We start from the raw sequence: 26,714 nt of genomic DNA on the forward strand, positions 1-26,714 counted from the left end.
TCTCTTCTAAGGCCTTGCCTACATAGAAACGATCGATGCGAGATAGGGTGGGTCCACTATTCCACCCATCTGGTCGGGAGAATAAGAGAGAGTCCCTTTTTCGTTGGAAGTTGTCTGAATGCCATATATCTCGCAGGTTATGGTTTGTTGAAAGAAAATCCCCTTTGACAACTCATTTTATATAAGTCCATTTATCCAATGACCGATTAGAACATTCTATCATCCCCCATGACTTTCGATAATTTTCCACAACACTCTAGAACCTTAAACTATCTCCCATGACATTCCATGAAGTTCCTTCTAGAACCTTTACTCTAGTATTTGTTTTCCATTTTATAAAATGTTTCACCTTAGTGTGATAATGTTGCTCTAATGAGTAGAAATTCATAGATTTAAACCCTACTAACAATAACCACATTTTAGTGGTTCGTGACAACTCCCCTCCCCTCCTGTTTTCCCCCTTGAAGAATGCCCTCAAAGGGAATGACATTATCAAGGTAATGAGAGAGGAATTTGTTGCTATGTTCTTGAGCATGGCAAGATTCTATGTGCTTCCCAAGTGTTGGTACTAAGAAAGTATATTTGCCAAGAAACAAGGTATTGAAGTTTTCCACAAAATTAATTGGAGTAGAGGATGACCTTGACTTTAATTTCTTTGTTTACTTCAATTTCAATTGGAGACAATGGTGGTTCCCAAGTGTTGTTAGTGAGAAAGTAGCCTTGCCAAGAAACAAGGTATTGAAGTTTTCCTCAACATTTATTCATTTATTAGAGAAGGATAACCTCGACTTTAAATTCTTTGTTTACTTCAATTTTGATTGGAGACAATGGTGGTGGATGTAGTTTAGTGATGGTGGATTGAAAGCGCTTAGGCATTAGGTGGATTCCAAATTCTGTCTTCAATTAACTTATGATAGACATCAAAGTTGTGCACAAGTACCAACTTTGTGATATTGAATAACTAATCTTTCCACAATTCATTTGAATTGGAAATCAAATACTAATGATAAGCAATAAATATTAAGATTTAGAAAAAACTGGTTGAAGGGTTCTTAAACCACAAAGACCAACTCTCATAAAAGGACAAGTGATAGAATATAAAATACCATTGGCATCCCATGCCAGCAAACATTTCCTTATGCTATACTTAGACATTGAGATGAATTGATCCAAAAGACGACAATTTTGTCTCACCAATAGAGTCTTAACAACATCTCAAGATGTTGTAGTGATAGGGGTACCTAGTTTTATTTATATAGCCAAACTTTTTAGGCTCTTAGAATCACATGTGTTCCCATGTGTCAAAGTCTTAATGGATTTATCCCAAGTCTTAGGATAATTGATCTCCCACTTATCCCATCTTTAAACCATAAAATATGGCCTTTAACCTTGGTCCATAAGGTTACACCTATAACAAACTTCTAGAAACTATGGAAAAGGCCACAATTATTGGCAATGTAAAAATTGATGGCTAAATATGCTCATATTGAGGTACACGAAATCAACTTCACATAGTTCTAAAGGTCACGATCTACTTATGTGGCACTAAAATAACATTTTTTTTTTCAAAACAAAATATCCTTCCATTAGTTGTATAAAAAGGGTCATGACGGCTACAACATACAAAGTGATTTCCCCCCCACCCATCTTATGTAAGACATTGGTTGAGGAAACAAATCCAAAGTAGCGAAAACAATCCACTAATTGCAAGTTATTCCTTAGACACAATGTAAGGTATCATATCCATAGACAACAACCAAAGTACTGATATTTGGAAACAAGCCCTCGCAGGTCATAGTTATGAACCTTTCAATACTTTTTCAACTTGCTCCTGTATAAAATAACATTTTTAATGGCTACTAAGCCATGGTAAATTGTAATTGAATTCAATCATGTGACTTTCTATTCTATCCCAATGCAAGAGTTGTGAGGATGTGATCACTTCTACCCAACATCAAGTTCTTGTACATTTAGGTTCAAATTCATATGATCTTCCAAATTCATTTGGATGCTCTCCTTAAGCACTTTGGGATGCTTATTGTGTATTTTCATGAATGAGCAAATTGATCAAGTGATGTTAAGTATCCACTAGACATCTCACATTGGATGCTCTAGTCTAGGGATACATTTAATACTCCTTGCAGAGTGAAGACAATATTTTGCTTTTATGTGTCTTTAGGATCTTCGTCTTCTATCCTATGTGATTCAAGAAAGTCAATGTGAAGGACTTTTTTGAACCTTAAGCATGTATTTGACAACCTTTTTCATAACCTTGATCTCAAGTTGGATTGAAGTTATGGAAAAAGGGTGTCGAAGATGGGATGCAATACACTTGTTTCATGATGCATAACTAGATTCCTCTATGAATGAGGCCTTTTTGCAATGCCAATGTATTATGTAGGAAAAATGTGGAGCCTCATGCCTTGCGCATTATATAACATGTGTTGCACCAAACTACAAAACCACATTCTCCATGAATGGGAAACCATACATATCAATCCATGTTAGAGCCCATATTGTTGTCCGTCACCCGTAACATTGATTACTAACGTTCACACTCACTACGATGTGAGATGGAGTGTTGGGAAACTAGTGATGAGAGTAGTTGACTATGCACACTTTGTTTCAAACAAGTTCGAGAGGTTGAGTGTTACACTTTGATTCAATGCTCCGCCTTTGATCACAATAGACGATGCTTTCTACACATCTTCGACCAAACCCAATCCTTGCAGGAATTTCTCTCATAGTCATATTGTGCATTGTAGATTGCAACATTCATTAGTAAAGTTCTTGAACATAGAGAGTCGTTACTACATGAAATGTTGTAGTTTTGGTCTCATAGGTCACATTTGACCTCCAAATAGAACATTTTCTCTCTCTCTCTCTCTCTCTCTCTCTCTCTCTCTCTCTCTCTCTCTCTCTCTCTCTCTTTTGGTGAAAACACACAATTATATTAATAAATGTGTGTGAAAAACACTACTTACAATACGTGTGACAATGGAGTATGGTCACACACTAACCACACTACACTACATGGGTAGTGGAACATGTTGAATTGCCAATAGGCAAGATGAACACTCCACCGAGGAAAGAATTTCCACTTGTTCCAATAAAGAAAATTGCCACATTAGTACTCCCTTCAACTTTCGTAGATATGCTTTCACTCCATGTCTATCATCGAATACAAAAGCGTTGCGCATGTTCCAATTATGACGCAATCCCTAATATCTCAGAAATAGGAAAACAATCTCCATCTCTGATTTTGGTTCAGCATGTGTAAATTGTGCAAACACCCATTGTCTAGGTGTCAAATAACTCTGTGATAAAACTTGCCAAATTTGAGAAATGTAACTCCAAATTTGACAAGCAATTGGACATTGTATAAATCGATGAGTACTATCTTCTATCTGAACTGTGCAAAAGAAGCAAGTACCCGTTGCTAGTCCACGACGCTTTAAAGCTAATCCCAAAGGCAATCCTCCGATCAAAACTCTCCAAATGAATACCTTTGCAACAAGTGGCAATTTAGAATGCCAACTACGTTGTAAGATCTGCCACCACCCATGATTAGATTTGTGTATTTTCCATTCTTCTTCAGCCTTAGATGATAACCATCCAAGAGACTCAACGGAACAATGATACAAAAGATTAGTAGTCACTTGTAACAATGGTGTTTGACCCCTTAAACTCCAATCAATCCATGGTTGTTCTCCTGTTTGTAGAGGTAAGGGACCTTGCATCAATGCAATATTCTGTAGTTGTTGCCAAATAAACCCATAATTAGGCAGGATGCGTAATAATTGTCGTGCTTTAGTAAACTCCAAAATTCTTTGAGATGGAACCTCAACTATATCTCCCACCTCTTTGACCCCCAAACGAAACAAACGATTAAATTGAGAACGCAATCTCTCCTTTCCTGGCCAACATAATAACCGAGAAGACACAAGTAACTCTTTTTGCAAAGAGTTACAATGCTCTCTACTAGATGATGGTTTCCATACACATAACAAGAGTGCTTCTTGCCATGAGGTAACTAAGTGTTGAACACATGAAGAACCCGGAATCCTAAGTGAAATACATCCATTCAGTAATTGCCACCATGAAGCCTTAATCGTTGTCCTCCCATGTGTTAAACCTGACAGGAACTTCACGTTCCCAATGAACAACGCTCGGCCACAACCAAGCTTAGAATCAAACACAGAAAACGGGAATGAATGCACGACACAAAGGAGAGAAGAGTACACAGGATGTTTAACGTGGAAAACCCTGAGAGGGAAAAACCACGGGAGTCCACAGACTCCAAACTATCACTATATCACAATGATTACAACAATGAGCTCACGAAGGCAACAACCTCTTCCTCTCTCTCTCTCTCTCTCTGTACACAGTTACGCGCTTTGATCTTGCACCAACAAGAATGACAACCACATACATACCTAAAGTTTGCCGTAAGTCATATTTATACTAATATGACTTTTCGGCTATTTACAAATATAGCCCCCGATGGACTCTCAGAAACATATTAACGAATATGTCCCTTCATCCGGTGAACACTCCTCACTGGGCCTGCATCATCTGGTTCTCACCGGGTCTTCCGTTTCCGGGTACTCCTCATCCGGTTCTCACCGGGTCTTCCGTAGCCGGGTACTTGTCATCCGGTTCTCACCGGGTCTTCCGTTGTCGGGTACTCGTTATCCGATTCTCACTGGGTCTTCCGTAGCCAGGTACTCGTCATCCGGTTCTCACCGGGTCTTCCGTAGCCGGGTACTCCACATCCGGTTTCGGCCTCGGCCAAGTTTGCTCATTAATACTATTCTTCTCACTTCCCATCCAGAGGGACCTGTTTCCTAACAAAACCCTTGTTCTCAATGAAATATTGAATAATAGATATCCATGGTTGTGAGTTTGAACACATGTCTTGTAATAATGAAAATCTACGAGCCATCATATGCATAGATAAGTTCAATATTCCAACCCCCCCCCCCCTGTTGGAAACAAGGTCGTCAATGCGGAAGATCAAGAAGCATTCGATTCTTTCTGATTACCTGCGTATGACAGTTTCTAAGTCGTTGCACAGAGAGAGAGAGAGAGAGAGAGACACAAAAGACTTTCTATTTCTCAAAGAAACAATACAACACCCAACCTTACAAAAAGGTTACAAGGTCACTATATATAGTGACTAACTTAGGGCAACTACCCTTTATGCTAATTACACAAATGGCCCAAAGGGATAGTGTGAATACGTCCATTATACACATGTATTCGACACTCCCCCGTAATGGGCGTATACATGGGTTATCTAAGATTACAGGTATAGACTTAGGTTCTCGGATGTATCAGCTTTGTTCGAGTCGGCAGGGTCCGAAGGCAGAAGACCGAACTGGTCGGGTCGGAACAGTTGAAGCCGATCATTAAGGAACTGATGTCGGTTGTCGGGAACCATCCTGCTCTGTGTCCGGCTCTAACCGGACTGGTTTGTCGTTACGCCCATCTGGTGCCGAAGAGACCGAAAACGGTCTGCCGAAAGACACTTGGTCATTCCATCTGCGACATTGTCGGTTGTGGATATTTTCTCTAGACCGATTTTCCCTGAAATGACGCAGTCCCGAACGAAGTGATATCGAACGTCGATATGTTTGGAGGCGTTGTGGTGAACCGGATTTTTCGACAAGGCAACAGCACCTTGACTGTCGCTATAGACAACTGGAGCCGAGTCATGGTCGACTTGTCGAAACGTGTGCGCCAGCCGGCCGAGCCACAAAGCTTCTTTTGTTGCGTCGGACGCAGCTACGTATTCTGCTTCGGTCGTTGAGGTCGCTGTGCACTCCTGAAGTTTCGACTTCCACGAGATTGCTCCATTGCCGAATTTGAAGCAGTATCCGGTTGTTGATTTCCGACTGTCTATACAGCCGGCGAAATCCGAGTCGGTGTAACCGACTACGCCTGAGGTTCGGTTCGGACCGAAAAGAATGCCGTGGTCTTTTGTGCCAGCTAGATATCTGAACACATGCTTGACTGCGTTCCAATGCGATCGGCCAGGATTGTGCATAAATCTGCTAACGACTCCTACGGCATGAGAAATATCAGGCCGTGTCGCGACCATCAGGTACATAAGGGAGCCGACTGCCGGTGCATACGGTACCGACTTCATATCTTCCCCCTGTGGAGTGTCCACCCTCCCGAAGAAAAACCGGCACGAATGCCGTCTTCATCTAGTTGTCCGACTGAGATCAATGGCCTTGTGAGCTCGGGTACATGTCGGACATTGTGGAGTATAAGTGTAGAGCCACCTGCAAGGTTGAGCTCTACTGTGCCGATTCCGATGATGTCACAGTGTTGTGAGTTGCCGACTCGAACTGAGTGAAATACATCCATTCAGTAATTGCCACCATGAAGCCTTAATCGTTGTCCTCCCATGTGTTAAACCTGACAGGAACTTCACGTTCCCAATGAACAACGCTCGGCCACAACCAAGCTTAGAATCAAACACAGAAAACGGGAATGAATGCACGACACAAAGGAGAGAAGAGTACACAGGATGTTTAACGTGGAAAACCCTGAGAGGGAAAAACCACGGGAGTCCACAGACTCCAAACTATCACTATATCACAATGATTACAACAATGAGCTCACGAAGGCAACAACCTCTTCCTCTCTCTCTCTCTCTCTCTGTACACAGTTACGCGCTTTGATCTTGCACCAACAAGAATGACAACCACATACATACCTAAAGTTTGCCGTAAGTCATATTTATACTAATATGACTTTTCGGCTATTTACAAATATAGCCCCCGATGGACTCTCAGAAACATATTAACGAATATGTCCCTTCATCCGGTGAACACTCCTCACTGGGCCTACATCATCTGGTTCTCACCGGGTCTTCCGTTTCCGGGTACTCCTCATCCGGTTCTCACCGGGTCTTCCGTAGCCGGGTACTTGTCATCCGGTTCTCACCGGGTCTTCCGTTGTCGGGTACTCGTTATCCGATTCTCACTGGGTCTTCCGTAGCCAGGTACTCGTCATCCGGTTCTCACCGGGTCTTCCGTAGCCGGGTACTCCACATCCGGTTTCGGCCTCGGCCAAGTTTGCTCATTAATACTATTCTTCTCACTTCCCATCCAGAGGGACCTGTTTCCTAACAAAACCCTTGTTCTCAATGAAATATTGAATAATAGATATCCATGGTTGTGAGTTTGAACACATGTCTTGTAATAATGAAAATCTACGAGCCATCATATGCATAGATAAGTTCAATATTCCAACCCCCCCCCCCCCCCCCCCCCAATCGCTTAGGGGTTGCTAGATGATTCCAAGCAATCCATGTGATTCCCATCTTATCCCTCTTCTTCCACAACAAATATCGAAGAGGTTGCAAAACAGAATTCAACGCCTTCTTTGTCCATGGCAATAATGGCAAGTAATATAATATCATGGGTTCCATAATACATTGTACAACCTTCAAGCGAACATGAAATGGCCAAGATTATGACTTCCAATACATGAACTTATCTCTCAACTTACTAGACATCCATTCAATCAATTGACCATTTGTAACATTCATTCCTAATGGATAGCCCAAGTGTCAAAAAATAGAACCTTTCTTCACCACGGATCCTTGCCATCCTAAACATTCCAAATCCCTTTCAGTGCATGATATGAGACTAGACTTCCTCCAATTAATATGTAATCCGGAAGCCAATGCAAATTGATTCCATACAAGCATCCCCTTCTCAAGATTCTCCCATGAGGCTTGTAAAAACATGAAAGAATCATCCACCAAAGCTTGTGCTACTATTTGCCCTCTGGACGGAAGGTGTAAACCCATAATGTCACCATTTATTGCAAGTCTTGATAGCATCACTAACAAAGGATGAGTAACAATAGCAAACAACAATGGGCTAAGAGGGCATCCTTGATGAACGGATCTTGTGAGGGCAATATCTGATGTAACTCCCCCATTAAGCATTACTCGAGACACTGCATCTTGTCCTAATAAAAATATGAGGCGAGACATATGAGGTCCAAAGCCCATTGTATGCATTAACCCAAAAACAAAAGACCAATTAACATGATCATAAGCTTTCTCCAAATCTAATTGCACCATAATCAATTCTTGATGAGTGTTCCGAGCATAATCCATGGCCATTTGAACATTCAACACATTATGCAATATATTTCTACCTACAATAAAACCATATTGGGCGGGGTGTATCAACTTTGGCAAATACTTTTGTAATCTATTTGTCAAGACCTTCGTAAATATCTTGTACAACCCCCCCATCAAAGAAACAGGCCTCCATTGATGAACTGACTCAAGAGATGCCACCTTTGGAACTAGTTTAATTAGACCAATCTTCCAAGCTTGAGGCATACAACCAGAATCCCAAGACTGTTGAAACATCAAAGTCAAGGGCCCCTTTAAAATGTTGGAATATCTCTTAAAAACTTCATTTGTCAAGCCATCCCAACTAGGGCTCTTACCACTAGGAAGATGCCTTAAAACTACATCCACCTCATCCTCAGTGAAATCCGCATCTAATTCATGACTAATGAGATCATGCACAATACATCCAACCACATCATAAAACTCATGACGTGCTCTACTCACCTCATCTGTCATTAACAATTGTGGACCAATCAACTCTTTAAAGTAATGAAGACATATGTCAATTATTGTTGTAGGATCCACTATCAATTCATCCCCTTGCTTCACATGTACCACATTAGATCGAGCATAAGTAGGATGTAATCCTTGGAAAAACAAATGAGATTGACATTGATTATCAATGAGTCCTTCCCTGAGTTGTCGCATCTTAGCATAACGATAACTTTGGCATTGCAACTGAGAAATAATAACATGCAATTGACTCTGAATATCCAAAAGCTCCTCATCTAATGGTGTACGTATCAATAATGCATTACACCTAGAGAGAACTTGTGAGAATTGTCGAATAAAACCTCTTCTTCGTTGAGCATTGGTTACTCCATACATACAATGAATGATGTTAATGGATATCCCCATGCTTTAACTCCTTTAAGATTCACTTGTTGAGAAAAATTTACCAAAATTTGCTCCATGAGAGAATCAAAGTGAGGTTGAAGCAAAAGAGAAGAGTTAAAGCGTAGTGGAGGCTTTCCAAGTAAAGATTTATACATGTCAATTGCATGATTACACACCTCCAAGCAAATAGGAAAGTGATATGAAGTTCCAACATCTTGTAGAACGTTCATACGAAGTGATGTTGGTAAAAAAGAATCATCATGCATCACATACATTCTATCTAACCGACTCCATGTTTGTCTATGTTGAGCATATTGGAAGGTAAAACCTGGATCATTCCCTTCCAACCATGTCCAAACATCCAACTTCAGAACCTCCATAGCCAATGAGTTCCAAGCAAGTTGCTCAGGATCATCCATGATTGAATGTTTAGATGTGGATTGAAATGCATCAGCACACATATTAAAATCGCCCATAAGTAATCCTGGACGTCCAATAGATAGGGTTTGAAGGAGTGAACCCCATAATGCAATATGTTGAGTGGCTTGGTTAGGGGCATAAATCCCAACCACCCACACAACCTCACCAAAAAAAGTGATTTCTAGAACCAAAAACCCATTATCTCTCTCTCTCTCTCTCTCTCTCTCTCTCTCTCTCTCTAAGTATAATAGAAGCTTATGAGGGCATTGGAAGAGTTTAGCATACATACTAAGTCGAGTGTCAATAGCTCTAAAACAAAGATTGTGCTTGTGAAGAGCCAAAATAAGGATAAACTATGTATTATGTATAATAATGAGAATTTCGTGATGCAATTATTAGCCCATAGTTCAAACTCATAGAGAAGTGTTGGTGTCACTAGAGAGCCAATGAGGTATTTCTTGAGAATATTCTATTGGAGATATTCCCAAATACATACTAAGCCCTCTTTCTGCTTTTAAGCAATGAGTATCACATTCATTCCATTTTTTTGTTGGCGAACAGACAAACGGGTGTGAAACAACCAAATGCCATCATTGTAATATGGGTAGAAAACATAGATAAAAGGAACCCACCCTTTACACTTATACTATCATTATCCATTGAAAATGAATATTTTTGTAATATAGAAAGGAATCACTATTGTTATCTACTCGGTCTCAATGTAATAGGAACTTGTGTTATTGCTTTGTAGTATTGTTATTTTGCACCTTGAATTGAGTTTCCCCAAAGGAGCAAACAAGACTCATACCTTGGAGTGTTGAACTTCCAAGGTTCACTATTGAGTCCAAAGGGGCCACTTTTCTCATGCTATCCTAACTAAGGAATTGAAGGCAAATCTCCTAGTTTGAAAGACCATGCCATACTTCAACTCATAAAAACACTTACTTCTTGAGTCCATGTAACCATGGATGTCTCGATGGGCTCTTTATGTTAATCATTACACAAATTTAATTAATGTGTAATTGTCTTAATTAAATAAATAATTCTTAGATTATAAATATATGGGTTGTTTCAATTAAATAGATAATTAATGAGTAAAAAAAACATGTATACCTCAATTAGTGTGGAAAAGCTACATGGAAGAAAGTAGGTGTTAGTGGATGAGATTGAGAACTAAAAGGTAGCCCCAATTAGGAATAAGCAAGGGTCGGATTCACCTTAACTTGGTTTGGGAGTTTTAAAACTTGAATAGAATTAATCCCGAAATTGATTAATGTTTAACTGATTTAGACAAACAAGTTAAGCTTAAACCATTTTAGGAACCAGTTTGGCTTGAGTCTTGCCAAACCGAGCTCAAATCGGTTAAGGAAACTCAAGCCTGAACGAAGTTGAGCAAACCACCAAACCATTTTAAAATGTTTTAACGTTTCGGTTAAGGCGTGAGTTGAGCCGTCACTGACTCCTAGACCCAAAGCTCAGGCACCCAAAGGTCCTTTTTACATGACAACTCTCGCCCTTTAGTTATTGCCACCACATTGAGGTTAGTTTCCCATATATTATAATATGGCCATGTTTCTCATCTATAATTGGCCTATGACCAATATTTTAGATTGAAAAGATTAAGCCTCATTATATTGTTAAAACCAAGGAATTTAACATTATTTCCCTTGACACACCTTGACTTTTCTCTTTTAATCTTAGTTTCATGGAGGGTATGCACAAGAGCTTGTGGACTAGGACTCGAAACGAAAGTGCTCAATCTAGAGCATTGTTTTGATTTGGCGTGTCATCCTCAACAAAGAACACTAAGGGTGGAAAGATGTCATAGATGCCATATAGTATTGTTGTAGGATCTAACTCTCATGGAGTATACCATGTTTGTGCAGTTCGTGTTTAAGTACAAAATAGGATAGTCAAGAGTAGTGCATTGTAAGTATACACAACAGAAACCCACCGTAGAGGAACCCAAGCTATTTGAGGCTTTCTACCATTTGGCATGGCTCATCATTATACACATTTGCAAAGTTTATTTAGTGAATCTCCAAAAGCACAACCTTTGTTTTCGAGCAATCAACACAAATAGAGAGCGAATCTCAAGATTTGCGAGACAGAAAGAGACAACGAGAGGAAATATTTTCTATTAAGCTAAGATGATGAAATTGAGAAATAGCTAGCGATGTGATGCATTTGACATCAACTATTCATGATACACAAAAATGACACCCACAATCGTGATGAATGTAATTGTTTCAAGGGGGATTCTTTAACACAATACCCAAGTCTAAATATGTAGGCCCTCATGATGAAACTAGCAATTTTGTGATTTGTTTTTGAAATAAAAATTATCACATTTTCAACATTGAATTGCATTTTCCACATCTTTGTTACTTGTTACACTTGTTTATTCTGCTCAACATTCACCATAAACTTGTTAACATGTGGAATCACCTTATTCTCACATATGAGAGCCTAGATTCAATGTCAACTATGTCCTCTTACAAAGTTCATTAACAAATTGATTTATCTAAGTCAAACTTAATTTTGTGACAAAAAAATCATGGAAATTAATCTAAAAATCAATGGCTAAACAAGCTACATACCTACCTTTAAATTGTGAAATGGATGACAAGATCTTCTCATGTCTTGATTTACATTGTAAAATGGATGGCAGGTGAATATTCAATGGTATGACTACACTCACAAATCAATAGCATCACTACACTCACAAATCAGGATAGAATTGTATCGTTGAGCCACTAATAAAAGAAATATATGAAGTATACATCAATGTAGAATAAGATGCACAAATTTTTATATTATTTTCAAGTAGTGCTTCTTTTGGAATCTTACAACATCTTCAACCTTCACTGCCTCACATTAATATGACTTGCTAAAAAGGGCAAGTTTGGGTTGAAGCTTTAGTTCGTTGATGAGCTCTTAATCATTTGATTAATTCTTTCGTAGTCTTGACAAATTACTTACAGGATTATTGTCACATGATTATAAACAAAACCCAACTTACTGCCATGTAGTGCTCGAACATTTGTCGGCTACACTTTGGAGTCCTCATACTGCAAGTTCATGCTTGCAAAGACTCAACAAGAAGATGGAGTAAATGATAGTCCTTTGTAGTTAACTTTCAAACTTTTTTACTATATTGTTATTCATCATCATCAAGCCAATCACCATATATTCTAGATATTTGATTTGATGGACCCTTCCAATTTTCTAGTAGCTTTGTTGGTTTTTCAATTTTTGAAGTTGGCAAGTATGTGCTTTTATGCCTGGATGTGGAATGTGCATCTACCATGTATGATGGTGTTGATACATATGAAGAGCTTGCATGATCTAGCTTGGGATTAGCTATCCGCGTGGTTTGCTTATTATCACTCAACAAACCATTCGACACAATTGTTGTAGTATCATAATCGATTTGTGCTCCAGAGTACATTTGCAACTCTGTGAGGGTAACACCAAACATATCCATAAATGGTATAAAGTCAGTAGAATGAAATCCCAAACCATCTTTGCACAAACATATGAGCATATAAGCATAAGTAGGTGATTAGGTATTGTTGAAGGATATGGTAGGTCCACTAGGCCTCCTAACAATAGACCTTTTGGGTTTGCACACACATTGAGATGGCCAACTACCCTTGTGTGCACACATCTTGGGGCAAACTTCTCACGTTCCAAATGCTCGGAGAACCAAGAGCTAAGTTTCTTCAAGTTATCATCGAAGAAGTGCCTAATTCAATCGTACACTCTAATCATGGATGTCTTCGGGAGGAAGCAAAAGTGGCAAGGGAGAGTGCCTATAAAGGAATGCCCCCGAAGATAAGCCCAACACACAAGAAAAGGGGTCTCGCCCAACACGGAACCATGACACTAAAACAACAATTACAAACACGGACCATATTTTGGAAAAACCACAAAGGGAAGGGAGGTCATTAAGATAAAGAAGCCCAAAGAGGAAGGACGTGTGTGTGTGTGTGTGTGTGTGTGTGTACCTTTGGCACCATGAGCAAAGTTGCACTTCTGACCAAAGGGGCAATGTCCGGTCATCTCCCACTTGTTGCACATTCTGGTCTTCCAGTTGGACGGCCTTTCTCCGCCGCCATTGCCGCCGACGCCGCCATTAGAACCCCCGATGCTCGTTGTAGTAGTAGCAGCAGCAGCAGTAGTAGTAGTCAATACTCCTCCTCCGCTGCCCGACCCTGGCCCTAAGCTAATGGCATTGCTCTCCCTCGATTTCACTTGGTCGTCGTGCAAGAAATTGCACCTCTCGCCATACGGGCATCCTTCCTCGCTATAGAACTTCTTGCACCGGCGGGTGCGGCGGAACCGAAGGGACTCCGATCCCGACAGGACCAGCTGACCCGAAGAATTCTCCTTGATACTGCTATTGTTCCGGCCTCCTCCTCCTCCACCTCCCGATCCGGTCGACGCTTCCACACCCGATCCGGCCGTGGCCGCAGCCGCCGCCTCTTGGGCAGCCACCATGTCTTCCCATCCAGGGGGAGGCTTCCTTAGCTCTTCCATTCCATGTGCAAAGTTACAATTTGAGTTGTATGGGCATGTCCCTGCCCTGAATTTGATACAAAGCTTGGTCTTGAAGAAGAGGCTCCCTGTTCCGGAGCCTTTCCCTAATTTGGATGAATTATTATTATTATTAGATCCTACACCCGATGCTTGCATTATCGATGTCGGAGATCCGGCCAGTTGTGGCGAATTAGAGCTCGGATCAAAGAGAATTCCGGCATTATTCACATTATAGTCTGCGGAGATGCTCTCAGATGCCCGCTTCACACCTCGCCGGGGTGGGGTGGGGGTCTGAATGGGGATGGGAATCTGCTCAGGAATATTCTGACTACTAGAATCCACCCATTGATTTCCATTTAACTTAATATATCCATGAGTATGGACGCTATTATAGTTACTACTGCCTGCCATAACCTGATCATCACCATAGCCAATGTCATCCTCATCCTCGTGAAGGAAGCCCAAATTGTTATGATAACCGGCATATGCATCCACAGGGGGATCCACGAAATCCTCCTCCTCATCAACAGCCCCCACATCAACGTGGTCATGATGAGATTGGTAATCAAGGAGTCCAGATCTATGAGCGCCATCAAATCCTTCTGGGTGTCGGGAAGGATTATAATTGAGGAGATGAGATCCATCATCAGTATCTTCATCTTCCTCGTGATCGTGGTTATCATGCCAATGATCGCTTCGATGATGATCATGGCTTAAATGGAGACGGTTATCCATGGGGTAAGGAATGGGGGCTTGTGTGGAATTGGAAGAAAAATATTGTGTGGCCAGGGGAGATCTGGGGATCTACTAGTTTATGGTGGTGTCCATGGCATGGCATGGCATGCTGCTGTTTTGTTGTTGGTATGAAGGAACAGTCTAGGAAAAAGGAAGAGATATACATATGTACATACATACATATGGGGATATATGATGAGGGGAGTTAGTAGAAAGAAGAAAAGGCATAAGCAACGTGTCTCGCTTTACATATTAAAGGCCCATTTCATCCCTCTCTCTCTCTCTCTGCTCTCTGTTCTCTGTTCTCTGTTCTCTGTTCTCTGTTCTCTGCTTCTGTGTGTCTGTGTGTGTTTGGGATGAGGATTCCTTCCTTCCTTCCTTCCTTTGTCGCCCACACAAACAAAACAAAACACAGACTCTGTGTCTCTGCTCCTTTTTCTCTTGTCGCCCACACAAAGACTAATCGCTAAAACACTTCCATTCCATTATCTTTTCACACTCAATTCATCGTTATGTGCTCCATGACTCTCACTCACATTTTGTTCTTATAATACCCCCCCCCCCCCATACAATACATACAAAACCTTCCAGTTGTGTACAGGAAACATTAATCGAGCCATACAATGGATTGAATCACACTAAAATGCATTATTAATAAAGAAGACACTATGCCATAGATGTTGATTTCCAATATCAATGGAGACGTACAATACATGATTATGCTATGTGCATTGAGACAACCCATCCGATATCTCCACACTTGCCACATGTGTGGTTCACAGTTTCGTGTAAAACAAAACAAAACTCTACATCTTGGCATGTGATAATGGTCCATATAACCTTCACTTTGATTTGCTTTGCGGTTCTTAAATCACGTGGGTGAAGAGGTTGGATGACCATCACCATTCGCCATCGTATAACTATTTTCTCTTAAAAATAGGCACTCACAATTGTGTATACCATACATATTTTGTATGTCCATATTTATCGTGTACCCACATCTTCGTGTTTTCTTAGGAGAACTCTAGACTAGATTGTGTCCCCTCATATGATGATCTTCGAGATGCACACTTCATTGTAACTTCACTTTGATAGATATTATGGTAGCAGAGGTGAAGTTGGATAGCTCCCATTCCTTTGTCTCATTAATTTGTGGGATGATCGTGTGTTCACCTAAGAACTCCTCTCCTTACTTGGATCCTTGAGTCTGTTAATTGCACGGCTCTGGAACACCTAAAGTTCATTTACAGCCTTGGGAGTTGGAAGGTTTTGAAGTGCTTGTTGATGAAGTACCGATATTCGTGGGTATTTGTTAGTTGAGCAAATATATAACATAAAGGGAGCACATGTGATAACACTTAAAACATTAAAATCACAATGTGAAAGCATGAGCTTGACGTAAGGAACACGTTTAGTAATGCATAAAGCATAAAATATTAATAAGCAAAGAGGAAGCATTCATTACCTTTATAATTCCCTGCCAACTAACATATCATCAAAATAAGCATTTTCTTTGCACCTTAAGTTTGCCATGCTCTTTCTTATCAAATGTCTACTTTGACATCATACATGGGAATAGTTTGCTCCTAAAATATGGCTTTACGAATCTACTCCTTTTTAGGTCAATGCTAACAAATTTGGTCATGTTAATCATGGGATACAAAGCAAAGATGTACATAATATAAGCCATTTCTATTGTGGTTACATCCTTTTATGTGAATGCTAACAAATTTTGTCATTCTAATCATGGGATACAAAGTAAAGATGTACATAATATAAGCCCTTTCAATTGTGGTTACATCGAGTGAATTTTTCTTCTAACATTAACATGTTTAGCCCTTGGCCAAATTTATGCCATGTAGTGTGGGTCTTGATACACAGTATCCAAATGAATCACATTAAAGAAGCCTACTTATTTACTAACAATCATGTTCATGGTCACCATCTTTTATTAAAGGTATTGGATTCCTTTTTGTGCTATCCAATTTCTTCAATCTTTTCTTCATTTTGGTTGCTTTGGATGTTGTTCACTCCAATTCCACAAGATGGTTCCATCTCCTCATTCTCCATTTTCAACTTACATTGGGCCTTTGTTATACAAAATTTTGTAGTGCTAAGGTTACTAGAATTTTCCTTTCACATTCTTCATCTTGAAGATTTCTTTCTATTTTACTCCCAAAATATATTTTTATCTTGATAGTGTTACAATCTAGTACTTCACCTTGGCTAGAACTTCTATTGGATATCTCTCCATCCTTGACTAGAACAAGTGGCAAGCCTTAATATTGAACAATCACTATCTAGCAATTGGATGTGTTGCAGCTTACCAACAAATTATCAAAATCACTGTGGTAGAAAAGAGAGAAATGTGCAACATTCATTAGACCATTGAAATCATTGTCTGACAACTTAAAACAAAAACCAGGCATGGGGGGGGGGGGGAGGGGGGGCATAAGAATAATAGCTAAAGACCAGACGTGCTTCACAAATTTAAATTAATAAGATCAATTTAACTACTTGAACAATATCATGACAGTTATACAATTCACAATAATCTCTAGTTCTGATCTATGTTCTACTTCTCTTTGCCATTAACCCCCTTTGTTCTCAGGAGTATCATTACAAATTATGCCACCTAATTCTCTCATGAACAAAAAATGCCAAACAAAAGAAGGTCAACATCTTGCTAATAAAGCAAAGTAATAAAAAAAAGCCAAAACTTGATCAGCATTGCAGACTCCAAAATGAAATCTTTTGTATTAAAAATCTTATAAGACACAAGATTTTTGTCGAATAAGTTACATATGATTCTATGTTTTCCAATTGTTAACCTTTCCACCTCCATTTCTTTGAGTAAACTTTTGTTTAGTTTTCCGACCGTCTCCAAGGTACTTTTCAGAGAATCAGATCCTTGGATTTTGATATGATCCTATTGATGTGACAATCTCTCTTATCACCATTTTCAATAAACTTCCAATGAAATGGTCGCCAGTAATACTGGTGATCTGACTGAGAATACTGTCTCCCATATGCTGCAAAGCTTCAATGGAGTACTGCTATGCAACGCTTGATTTAATGCCAAAAATAGTGTATGAGACATGTTCCCATCTTTATCAGCTATAAGAGTTTTAATAAGAGCATTACTATGTAATATCTATGTACCATGTACACACCTCCAATTAATATATAACTCAACAAGTTTTCTTTCCTGTAAAATTAGTGTATGTATTAGAACAACATCACAATACAAAAACCTTGTTGTCCCTACATTACAATAGTGAGGATCTCATGATAAGGAAAACCCTCAAGAGGTGTTGTAAGATTAGCTTACAGAAAAGAAAACTTCTCCGAGGACAAGTTGCCCACAGATCTCAGTTGCAAAAGTTGCCAAATCAATTATGCACTTAATGGAGAGGATCAAACAAGAACCCATTTCTCATGCACCAATTGTACCATGGACCCAAATATCTATGGTAGTAAAAACGAAACTACACTATGGGGATGGAACTGGCTCCTTGAGAGAAAAAACCCTGAAAAGGTGAAAAAAATATTCCTAGTTAACAATACCTAATATTATGACATAACAAACCCAAATGGCTTTTTATCAACTGGGCATACATACACAAATCTTTGTAGCGGTACAGTAGCTAAATAGACTTTTAACATCCATTACATATTGAAATTCAAGAGGTTATACTCAGAAAAACCTCCATTTCATTGTCTTTTGCATAATGGCCATGCAAACACTACTCAAACAGGAATATAATGTGAGGCAACCACAAGATTCGGAGCAAGTACCAAAGAATTCTCTACAGTGAAACAGTGTAGAACATAAATAACATATACTTATGTGGGCTCCATCTCAAGCCTTTAGTTAGAGAGAACTCACTCAATTTAGAGCAAAGGTCAAAAAGCATACACCAGATGGATATGATCACATGGATCAGCAAACTAGCTATGTGTTAATCAACAAACATTATGTCTAAAATCGTAACAACAAGAGGTCAGATGCTTACTTCAATCTTCATCTTCATCAGAGCTCCCATCATCATCACTGTACTCGCTACCATAGTCTTCTTCTAGTTCGGGATTCAAGTCGAGCTGAACAAAAGGCACTTGGATGATACCAGAAGTCGCCAGAGGAGGAGGAGCCACTGTTGATGGTGTTGGTTTCAAACCCCCCTGGAGGTCCGACGGTTTTGCCAAAGAAGACGAAGGCGGCAATACAACAGCATCACCCGGCTTCCATCCTTGAGGCAAAGTCGGTATTTCAAAACCGGGTGGTAACGGGATCGGATCACCAGGTTTCCATCCGGGTGGCATGGGAGGGAGTTCAGTTGGAATCAGGGATGATGAGATTCGTTGCACCTTAGGACTGCTAAGTTCCTCATCATTTCTTAACTTAATGCTTTCCAACATGGTATCAGAGATGGGTGCCAGAGAGATAAGCGCAGGTTTAGGTATACCTATGTCCATGTGTATTGCTTGATAGAGCTGTGAAGCCCGGATTTGTTCTTCTTGAGGAGCCGGGGGAAGAGCTCCTCTTAGCGGTATCTGTCCTGATGCGTACTCTGGAGGTGCAAATGTTGTATAACTGATCTTATGTGCATATGAGACTAACTCCGTCATGTCGATCGATGTTCCCAGAGACTCCCTCGCTCTTTTCGAGCTTCTGACTCTGTGTTCTTCATGTTCTTCCAAAGTGTTTTCTAGAATCTGTTGTGCGTCTCTGAGCTTCTTTGCGAACTCTCTCATCATCATGTCTCGTGCCGTGGTCATCGATGCTGCTGCATGCCTCTGTTCTGTTTCCTGCAACTGGATCGCTTCTCTGATGGTGGAGAAGAGCAGGTCACCGTCCTGAAGATCCATGGCACAACTCCTCGACCCTAATGGGCAACTACTTCGACTGCACTGTGTAATAATATGTAACTTATAAGCATATGTATTCATAACATATGTACATATGTATACGTATGCGTGTATGTACACGTATGATACTCTATGCAGGCTATATTGACTCAAGCAAACCTACTAGACAACCGGTTTGTGTATAACAAGCATATATGTATATGTATATGTATATGTATATGTATAAATTATAACTATATGCATATTGTATCATACAATTTGTATGTATATATATGTTTGTGGCCATAATCATGAGGAAGTCCAATTCTCGTAAGGGATGGGATCATATATATGTATATGCATATTGTATGTATGTATGTTTGTGGCTATAATCATGAGGAAGTCCAATTCTCTTAAGGCATGGGATGGGAGTCAGGACCGGGTTCTCATTTGGTTCAAGAGTAGTGCACAACCATCTTTCAAGGGTAGTGGTGAAAATGGTTTAGAGTAAGTTAAGTAAAGACCAAACACACACAAGCCCTGGTGCTTTTCTATTTCTTAGGCGAGCCACTTCAACGATTGCAATATATTTGAATTACCAAATTATTTCATATGCTTCAATTCGCAACGGTCTCAAACCTCCTAAATGAGCAACTAAGCATGTACCTTTTTATGACATTGAAATGTGTGCTCATGGAGGCACCTTAATAATAATTCCTACTACAAGTTTGCCTTCACACACATCACATGGAAAAGGTATGTTAAGTTAGTTATGATAATTGTTGTCACCTTCCCCGTCACCTCTATGTACTAATAACTATCCTAACACAAGTTTAGGTTAGGTTAGAGCTATATAAATGACACACATAGACATCCATTCACCAAGTCTATCCAAGTTTTTTGACCGTCTAGCAAATGTGACCATTATGCCATCAATACAAAACCTAAGTAATACTTAATTATGATTTATTACTCAAGAATGAAAAAGTCTCTTATTCACTTGGCCAATAGGTAAATAACTAAACCTTTATTGTAGGATAGAGACCCTTCATGTCAATAACCTTATACTAGGCTATGGGCTTTCTCTACTAATTGTTGAACTCATACAACATCGATCTCTTACTTTCACTAGTAGTTTCTCCACGAATGCTAACTCCACAAATAGGTTCATTTGCATTATAGTTTTCTCGCCAAGTGCATTGCAAATTGGTTTCACTATGATCATTTTCCATTAGGTACCTTGATCACCTGTGCAATTCTCACTCAATTAATCTAAGCTCAATGGTGACTTTCTCATTCTCATGTTTTAGGATTGTTACAATGTTCATGACTCTACCATATCTAGACAAGGTTGTGTTGGAATCGAGCTCAGACTCATGGCTACTAGCTAAGCCTTCGCTATTTTCATGCATGTCACTATTATTTGTGCCTTGGTCTTTTGTCAAGTTTCACTCAACTCGCTATTTTCATGCATGTCACTATTATTTGTGCCTTGGTCTTTCGTCAAGTTTCACTCAACATGACAAGATGGGGTGCTAGGTTGGTAGATGGAGTACTCCTGATGAAAAGGAAACAAGACCATTTACTAGGGCAAAAAGTCAAATTCCTTACTAGGGCCAAAGTGTGATTTATTCAAGATAGATGTGTACTTCGTAGGTAACTCGATTGAATCAATTGTAACTCGAACCAAGTCACAATAAGGTATTTTGACTCAATTGAGTAACTTGATGATCACAAATGAGTATTCTGATTTGATTGATTCACAAATGCCTATTTTGTATTCTGACTCAATTGAGCCATATATGTGCAAGTGACTCAACTGAGTCATAGTTATCCATACTGAAATCACCATAGAAAAAGACACAAATAAGTTCGCCTAATCCATGATTGAGACAAATTATTTTTCATGATTCCTTTGGGAAATGCATAGCCTGATTATTATCCTCAGCTAACTAGAATGATGAAGAACAATGTTCAAACTCGAGTATATCTCGCACTTGAGATGTACTTTGTGATTTGGATGTTAAAACGCCATGTAGTAGTTTCCCTCGCATGTTCTGAATGTTATAATAGGTGTAAATTTTCTACGTGACAATTTTATCCACCCAAACCTGCACAAAACATAAACTCAAGAGAGTGTGAGAACTTGTCTTCAACGATAAACTTTACTTTATGTAATAATAGGCTTTCTACAGCCAAACATTAGTATGAATGTTTAAAGCCTAGCCATGATGAAAATATCAAAAATTAATATATCATACTGAAAATGCATATACAATATTCGTTGTACATCCATTTTCAATGATCATTGCAACTAATTTATTAGCATTTCCGGTTTTAAACCATGTACAATATACGTGACTTGGACATCATCCATTGTCCATAACAGTTGAGAGCTAGCATCAATAGTGACACCATATTGACAATCATTGGACCTGAATTAGGACACCGAGTTTTTGACCATCATTAAAACTAAATTAAGAAACTATCAAGTTCTTGGCGATAATTGGAAATGAATTAGGACACCACGAGTTTTTCGTCAAGCCATATGGATGAGTAATTTTTTATTATGTTTTCAATACACATGAAATGCCTACAATTACATTGGGAAATCATTGATGATTTTTGTGATTGCCAGTTCTGTTTATGGTTCTTATGGACACTTTCCAGAGATTGTAAAGACAATGTTATAGTTTCAACTTTCCCATATACAATAAACACTTCCTTTTGATTTTGTATACCGTTTCCCTACCCCAGCCCCTCATCCTTGTTTCATACCCAATCTTAATGCAAGAGAGGGAGGTAAGTTTTACTAATCTTTACACGACAAAATTGCTACATGCATCCTCAAGCAACGTAAGGAGAAAAAAATTGAAGAGTTCTGGATTCTATGGAGCAAAAGAAAATTGAATTTTGTACAGGCAACCTGATGACTCCGAACGAAGTGCTTGACACACAAAAAAATCGGGAACAATCATTATTAAAATAAATACAACCTTCTTCATACCCCTGAATTAGTGAAAATGCAGATTAAACCATTGAACAAGAAATCACCTCTTGCTGCTTCCATAATATTTCCGCATATGCTGAAAACTGCTTGAAGCTTTACAAGCATGAGGTCTTTTGCACCAATCCCTCCAATAAACTCCACTTATTCAAGGTCGTTTAAATTGAATCCAGCTCTCTAGTGAAGTGGATTCAACCTCTTGAAATTACAAAGCCGGCAGCAGCACCAAAAATTGCAAGAACACATGAAATTATATGGGCAACTGCAACAATAGTGGACTCTTTCATACCACCAAGCTCAAAATGGTGATGGATAGGAGCCATTCTGAACAGTTTCTTAGTGGTTCCAGTACGCTTCTTTGTATACTTTTTGTACGAAATCTGCTCAAGAAAGGGGAGAATCTTAAACTGGTTATTGTATAGGTTCTGGAATAAAAATTTGACACAACTGACCTGAAGTATTACTGACACCGTTTCAATAAAGAAAACACCTGAACATATGAGAAGTGGCAAAAATAGACCCGTGCTCGATGCCATTGCTGCAAGTGCGCCTCCCAATGCCAAAGAGCCAGTATCCCCCATGAAAACCGTTGCCTTGTGGTGATTATGAACCAGAAATCCAACACAAGCTCCAGCCATTGACACTCCAAATATGGTAACCACTGCATTGAATATCTGATTATCTTTAATAGATACCAATTGTATAGGCATAATTCACTATAACAGTAATTATACAAAGAACAAAACTACAAAATATCCAAGCATTTCTCCTGTTTTCAGGGGCTGGACAAGGGCGTTTGGGGAAATAATAAAAAACTCAGAGCATTTAGAAAATAAAAATAAAACTAAAAGGTATTCTGGAGTTTCTCAATTGGAAGAAACATAATCTGGAAGAATAGGGTTCAACCGAATCCTATCATAGGTGTAAGGATGAGTCTCCACTCAGCTTGAGGCTGCCATAACTACAGAAAAGAAGTCAACATATACTGCTTCTACCTCATATTTGTATCGGATGATTAATTGCTCTATCATAATCAAGAAACTGATAGCAGCTAAATGCATGAGTATAATTCCTGCTTCCTATTCCTCACAGCTGGGAGGGGAGTACGTCAACATAATTGCAGCTAAATGCATGATATACCTAAACTAACTCCTGCTTCTCAGGCAGATTGATAACACTTGTTATATCATTTTGGACACAGTAACCATGCAGACACTAGAAGCATTAAAATAATTTTGCAGAATAATAGCAATGCTTCTGAAGCCTGTAAACCTGTGAGCTTTGACAGAAAACGTTCTTATCCCGAAATTTTTCTGTATAAAGAATTCCCAACGCAAGAAGAAATAATTTTTCATGTAATGCCAATGATGTCCCAACTCGTCACTTCTTAATGATACTGTTAACATACTAATAATTTTATTACTCAGCCCAATCAACAACATTCACGACAAATAATTTCATATCATAATCTAAACAACAATCCAGATTATTTACCTGGACAAATATTTAAGGCAGCCATTGCCATTCCTGAAAAAGCTGCAGCTGCAGATCCAGCAGCTAATCCATCTAAACCATCTGTCAAATTCACACCATTGCTCATTGCCGCAAAGCAAAATGCAGTCAATGGTAGATACCAAGCACCGAGATTCCAATGTTTCAATGGTTCAGGCAAAAGCAACATAGTTTTCCTGTTGCACAAAACCAGCTGAATGATTTAAAATGTGCACAGTGACTACTTGAGAACATGACAAAACAGAAATAGTAAAATTCCAAGACCAACCATGAATGCATAAAGTAGTCTGCGGCAATGCTAAACATTCATGAGCTTCCGCATGTTAGAAATAGTCTACAGAAATGCTATACATACACAAGCTTCCGCATGTTAACATTCACATTCCAAGTGGATGGATTCTCACTTTTTTCCTCTAAACACTCATTGACCCATAAAGCATATATATTTAACGGTTTTATCCCTGTTCCCACATGTTCACCTGCATAATGCATATGCCATAAACACTTAACTTAATATGCACACATATTTAATGTATTTTATATTGAAAATCGGACCACATCAGACAAGATTAAACAAAATAAAACAAAATAAACCTTTTAGCCATCATGACAGCATCATTCACAAGACAATTTAAGAACTGATAAATAAAAATGAGCTGTAGCAGAAAAATTACACTTCAACAGTAGTAGGTAAATCTGCTGACTTATTCCACCAAAAGAACCATACACCAAACATTACCTGTCAGAACCCCACAAAGGCACAAAACAGACAACAAAACCAATAGAAAAAAGCAGTTAATAGGAGAAAGATTAACTCTACACAACCGATAACATGTTTCAAAAAACATATAATGGGATAACAATGTAATTCCTCTACCTGTAAAAGAAGTTTGCACCAAGCAGGAAGTCCATAGTTATGTTTCCTAACAAGACTTAAAACATCATCAAGAAGCCCAATTCCTCCAAATAACAGTGTTGCGCAGATCAGTCCATCAAGTTGTACTGATGCATAATTTGTGAAATATCCACAAATAGCTATTGCCGCTGGAATAAAAAATAGGCCTCCCATTGTTGGTGTACCACTCTTTGAAAAATGAGCAGCTGGTCCCTCTTTCCTAATTATTTGGTATGCCTTCAACTTCCTTAGAAAAGGTATACAAAGGAAACCAAGTAGAGTACTTGTGGCCATAGATGCTATGAAAACAAAAGAATAGCTTCCCATAATCATTTCATAAAATTTCAATCCATCAATCTGTTGCCTCCAGTAAGGTGACTGTGCTGATTTCATAAAGTCCAAAAGAAGCACCATTCCAATCAGAAAAGGAGCTACAACGGATGTCCTGAATGTCTCTGTAACCTGCAGTAGTAGCAGAGAGATCTGTTGATTCTGAAATATGAATGAAATTTTTTTATTTTTTGTAAAATCTATATCCATGTTCCCCTTGGCCCCCGTCTGAAAGTAAGGTTGCAATTTTACCACACGCATGGACAATTATGGTTACATTATTTTAAGCTCAATGTTCCCATGTTCGGGAAGAACTAACTCTACTTGATTTCATCATACAAATAACCTCCTGATATACATTACACCAGTAAAAATAATCTCTCAATAATCATTCTTCTGGTTTATGTCACCAAAAACATAAGCTCTAAGTATACATTCTTATATATTCTAATTGTTTTCATCATATAAATAAGCTCTTACTCTATACTATACATTCATCCAGTTGATTTTGACATATAAATAAGAACTTAATAGACATTCTTCATGTAAGTACGCCCTCCTGTAGTTAATTTCAGCAAATAAATAAGCTCTTAATAAACAATCGACCAATTGGTTTCGCCATATAAGCTATATACCAATGAAGGAAGCCTACCCGCAGTAATGAATCACAGTAATTTGACATCTCCTTTGCAATCTTTCTGAAAAACCGTTTGTCAAAATCTGAAAGAAATTTGTAGCAGATTCTCCGACCTCCTTCGTCCTCAATAGAGTTCCCTTTACCATCACTGCTACATTTTATTCTTTTTCCAAAGTTCTTCCGAACCTGCAATAATTCTTATCGAAAATATCGATTAAGAACGATTACATGAGATAAGAAAAACAAAAAGAAATCGCTGTTTCGGAAGAGAGAAAAATAAAAAAGAAACAAAAACAGGCCACGGACTTTGGGAGAAATGTTTCGAAGGTGCAAGGAGACTTGATATTCTCTGTGTTTCCATGTGGCAGGGGAAGGAAGAGGAGGAATTGAAGGAAAGCGCGATGGGGGGAACAAGCTAAGCAGCAGCGACGGAGAACCAGCTCCCATTCCACGTACAACTTGGATGACAGGAGATAACATACTCTCTCTACAACAATTTCTCTCTCTACATGCTTTGGTTTACATATTTCCTTTGATGCCCCTGCATTTCCGTTATTTCACGACATGCCCCTCTGTCCCTCAAAGATCAATTTAATTTTACATGCCCTCACTCAACCCCCGAAGAGGAAATTCGCATGTTGTATTTGAACCATCATATGGTTGGTTCATCTGAACTATATTAGCCTCTATATGATCGAGTCATCGCCTTTCACTTTCTATATATTGGCCATTCATGGGTTACAATTTGGTAAAGACCAAGAACATGATGGGTTGCTAGGTTAGC

At 39.0% G+C, this 26,714-nt stretch overlaps 3 protein-coding genes across 7 annotated transcripts; all 3 read right to left on the bottom strand.

Annotated features, from left to right (window-relative positions):
- Nucleotides 1–12,214: 12,214 nt before the first annotated feature.
- On the bottom strand, nt 12,215–15,034 carry LOC147862460 (zinc finger CCCH domain-containing protein 56-like). Its single transcript, XM_087321716.1, has 2 exons — nt 13,435–15,034; nt 12,215–12,883 (listed from the first exon to the last, which is right to left on the bottom strand). The coding sequence occupies exons 1-2, from the start codon at nt 14,699–14,701 to the stop codon at nt 12,585–12,587; spliced, it is 1,566 nt and encodes a 521-aa protein (XP_087177842.1). The 5' UTR covers nt 14,702–15,034; the 3' UTR covers nt 12,215–12,584.
- Nucleotides 15,035–17,436: 2,402 nt separating this feature from the next.
- LOC147862461 (hydroxyproline-rich glycoprotein family protein) lies at nt 17,437–19,634 on the bottom strand. Of its 4 annotated transcripts, none has more exons than XM_087321699.1 (2): nt 18,718–19,634; nt 17,437–17,767 (listed from the first exon to the last, which is right to left on the bottom strand). In XM_087321699.1, the coding sequence occupies exon 1, from the start codon at nt 19,568–19,570 to the stop codon at nt 18,719–18,721; it is 852 nt and encodes a 283-aa protein (XP_087177825.1). In that variant the 5' UTR covers nt 19,571–19,634; the 3' UTR covers nt 17,437–17,767; nt 18,718. The 4 variants fall into 4 exon arrangements, with proteins under 4 accessions (XP_087177825.1, XP_087177824.1, XP_087177826.1 ...); XM_087321698.1 differs by having other exon boundaries at nt 17,437–17,754; nt 18,718–19,633; XM_087321700.1 differs by lacking the exon at nt 17,437–17,767 and adding an exon at nt 17,791–17,909.
- A 1,603-nt stretch (nt 19,635–21,237) lies between these two features.
- TRANS11 (translocase 11) lies at nt 21,238–26,418 on the bottom strand. 2 transcript variants are annotated; one of them, XR_015529965.1, is made up of 9 exons: nt 26,237–26,418; nt 25,946–26,116; nt 24,946–25,425; nt 24,743–24,807; nt 24,051–24,244; nt 23,009–23,217; nt 22,846–22,936; nt 22,604–22,733; nt 21,238–21,660 (listed from the first exon to the last, which is right to left on the bottom strand). XR_015529965.1 is itself a non-coding variant. In XM_087321539.1 (7 exons), the coding sequence occupies exons 1-7, from the start codon at nt 26,408–26,410 to the stop codon at nt 22,748–22,750; spliced, it is 1,482 nt and encodes a 493-aa protein (XP_087177665.1). In that variant the 5' UTR covers nt 26,411–26,417; the 3' UTR covers nt 22,605–22,747. The 2 variants fall into 2 exon arrangements, 1 of the variants encoding a protein (XP_087177665.1); XM_087321539.1 differs by lacking the exon at nt 21,238–21,660 and having other exon boundaries at nt 22,605–22,936; nt 26,237–26,417.
- Between the last annotated feature and the right edge of the window lie 296 nt (nt 26,419–26,714).

Source organism: Azolla caroliniana, unplaced genomic scaffold (assembly GCF_043228905.1).
Source record: "Azolla caroliniana isolate FFs.n. ecotype wild unplaced genomic scaffold, voAzoCaro1.0.p SCAF_6, whole genome shotgun sequence".
Classification (NCBI taxonomy): domain Eukaryota; kingdom Viridiplantae; phylum Streptophyta; class Polypodiopsida; order Salviniales; family Salviniaceae; genus Azolla; species Azolla caroliniana.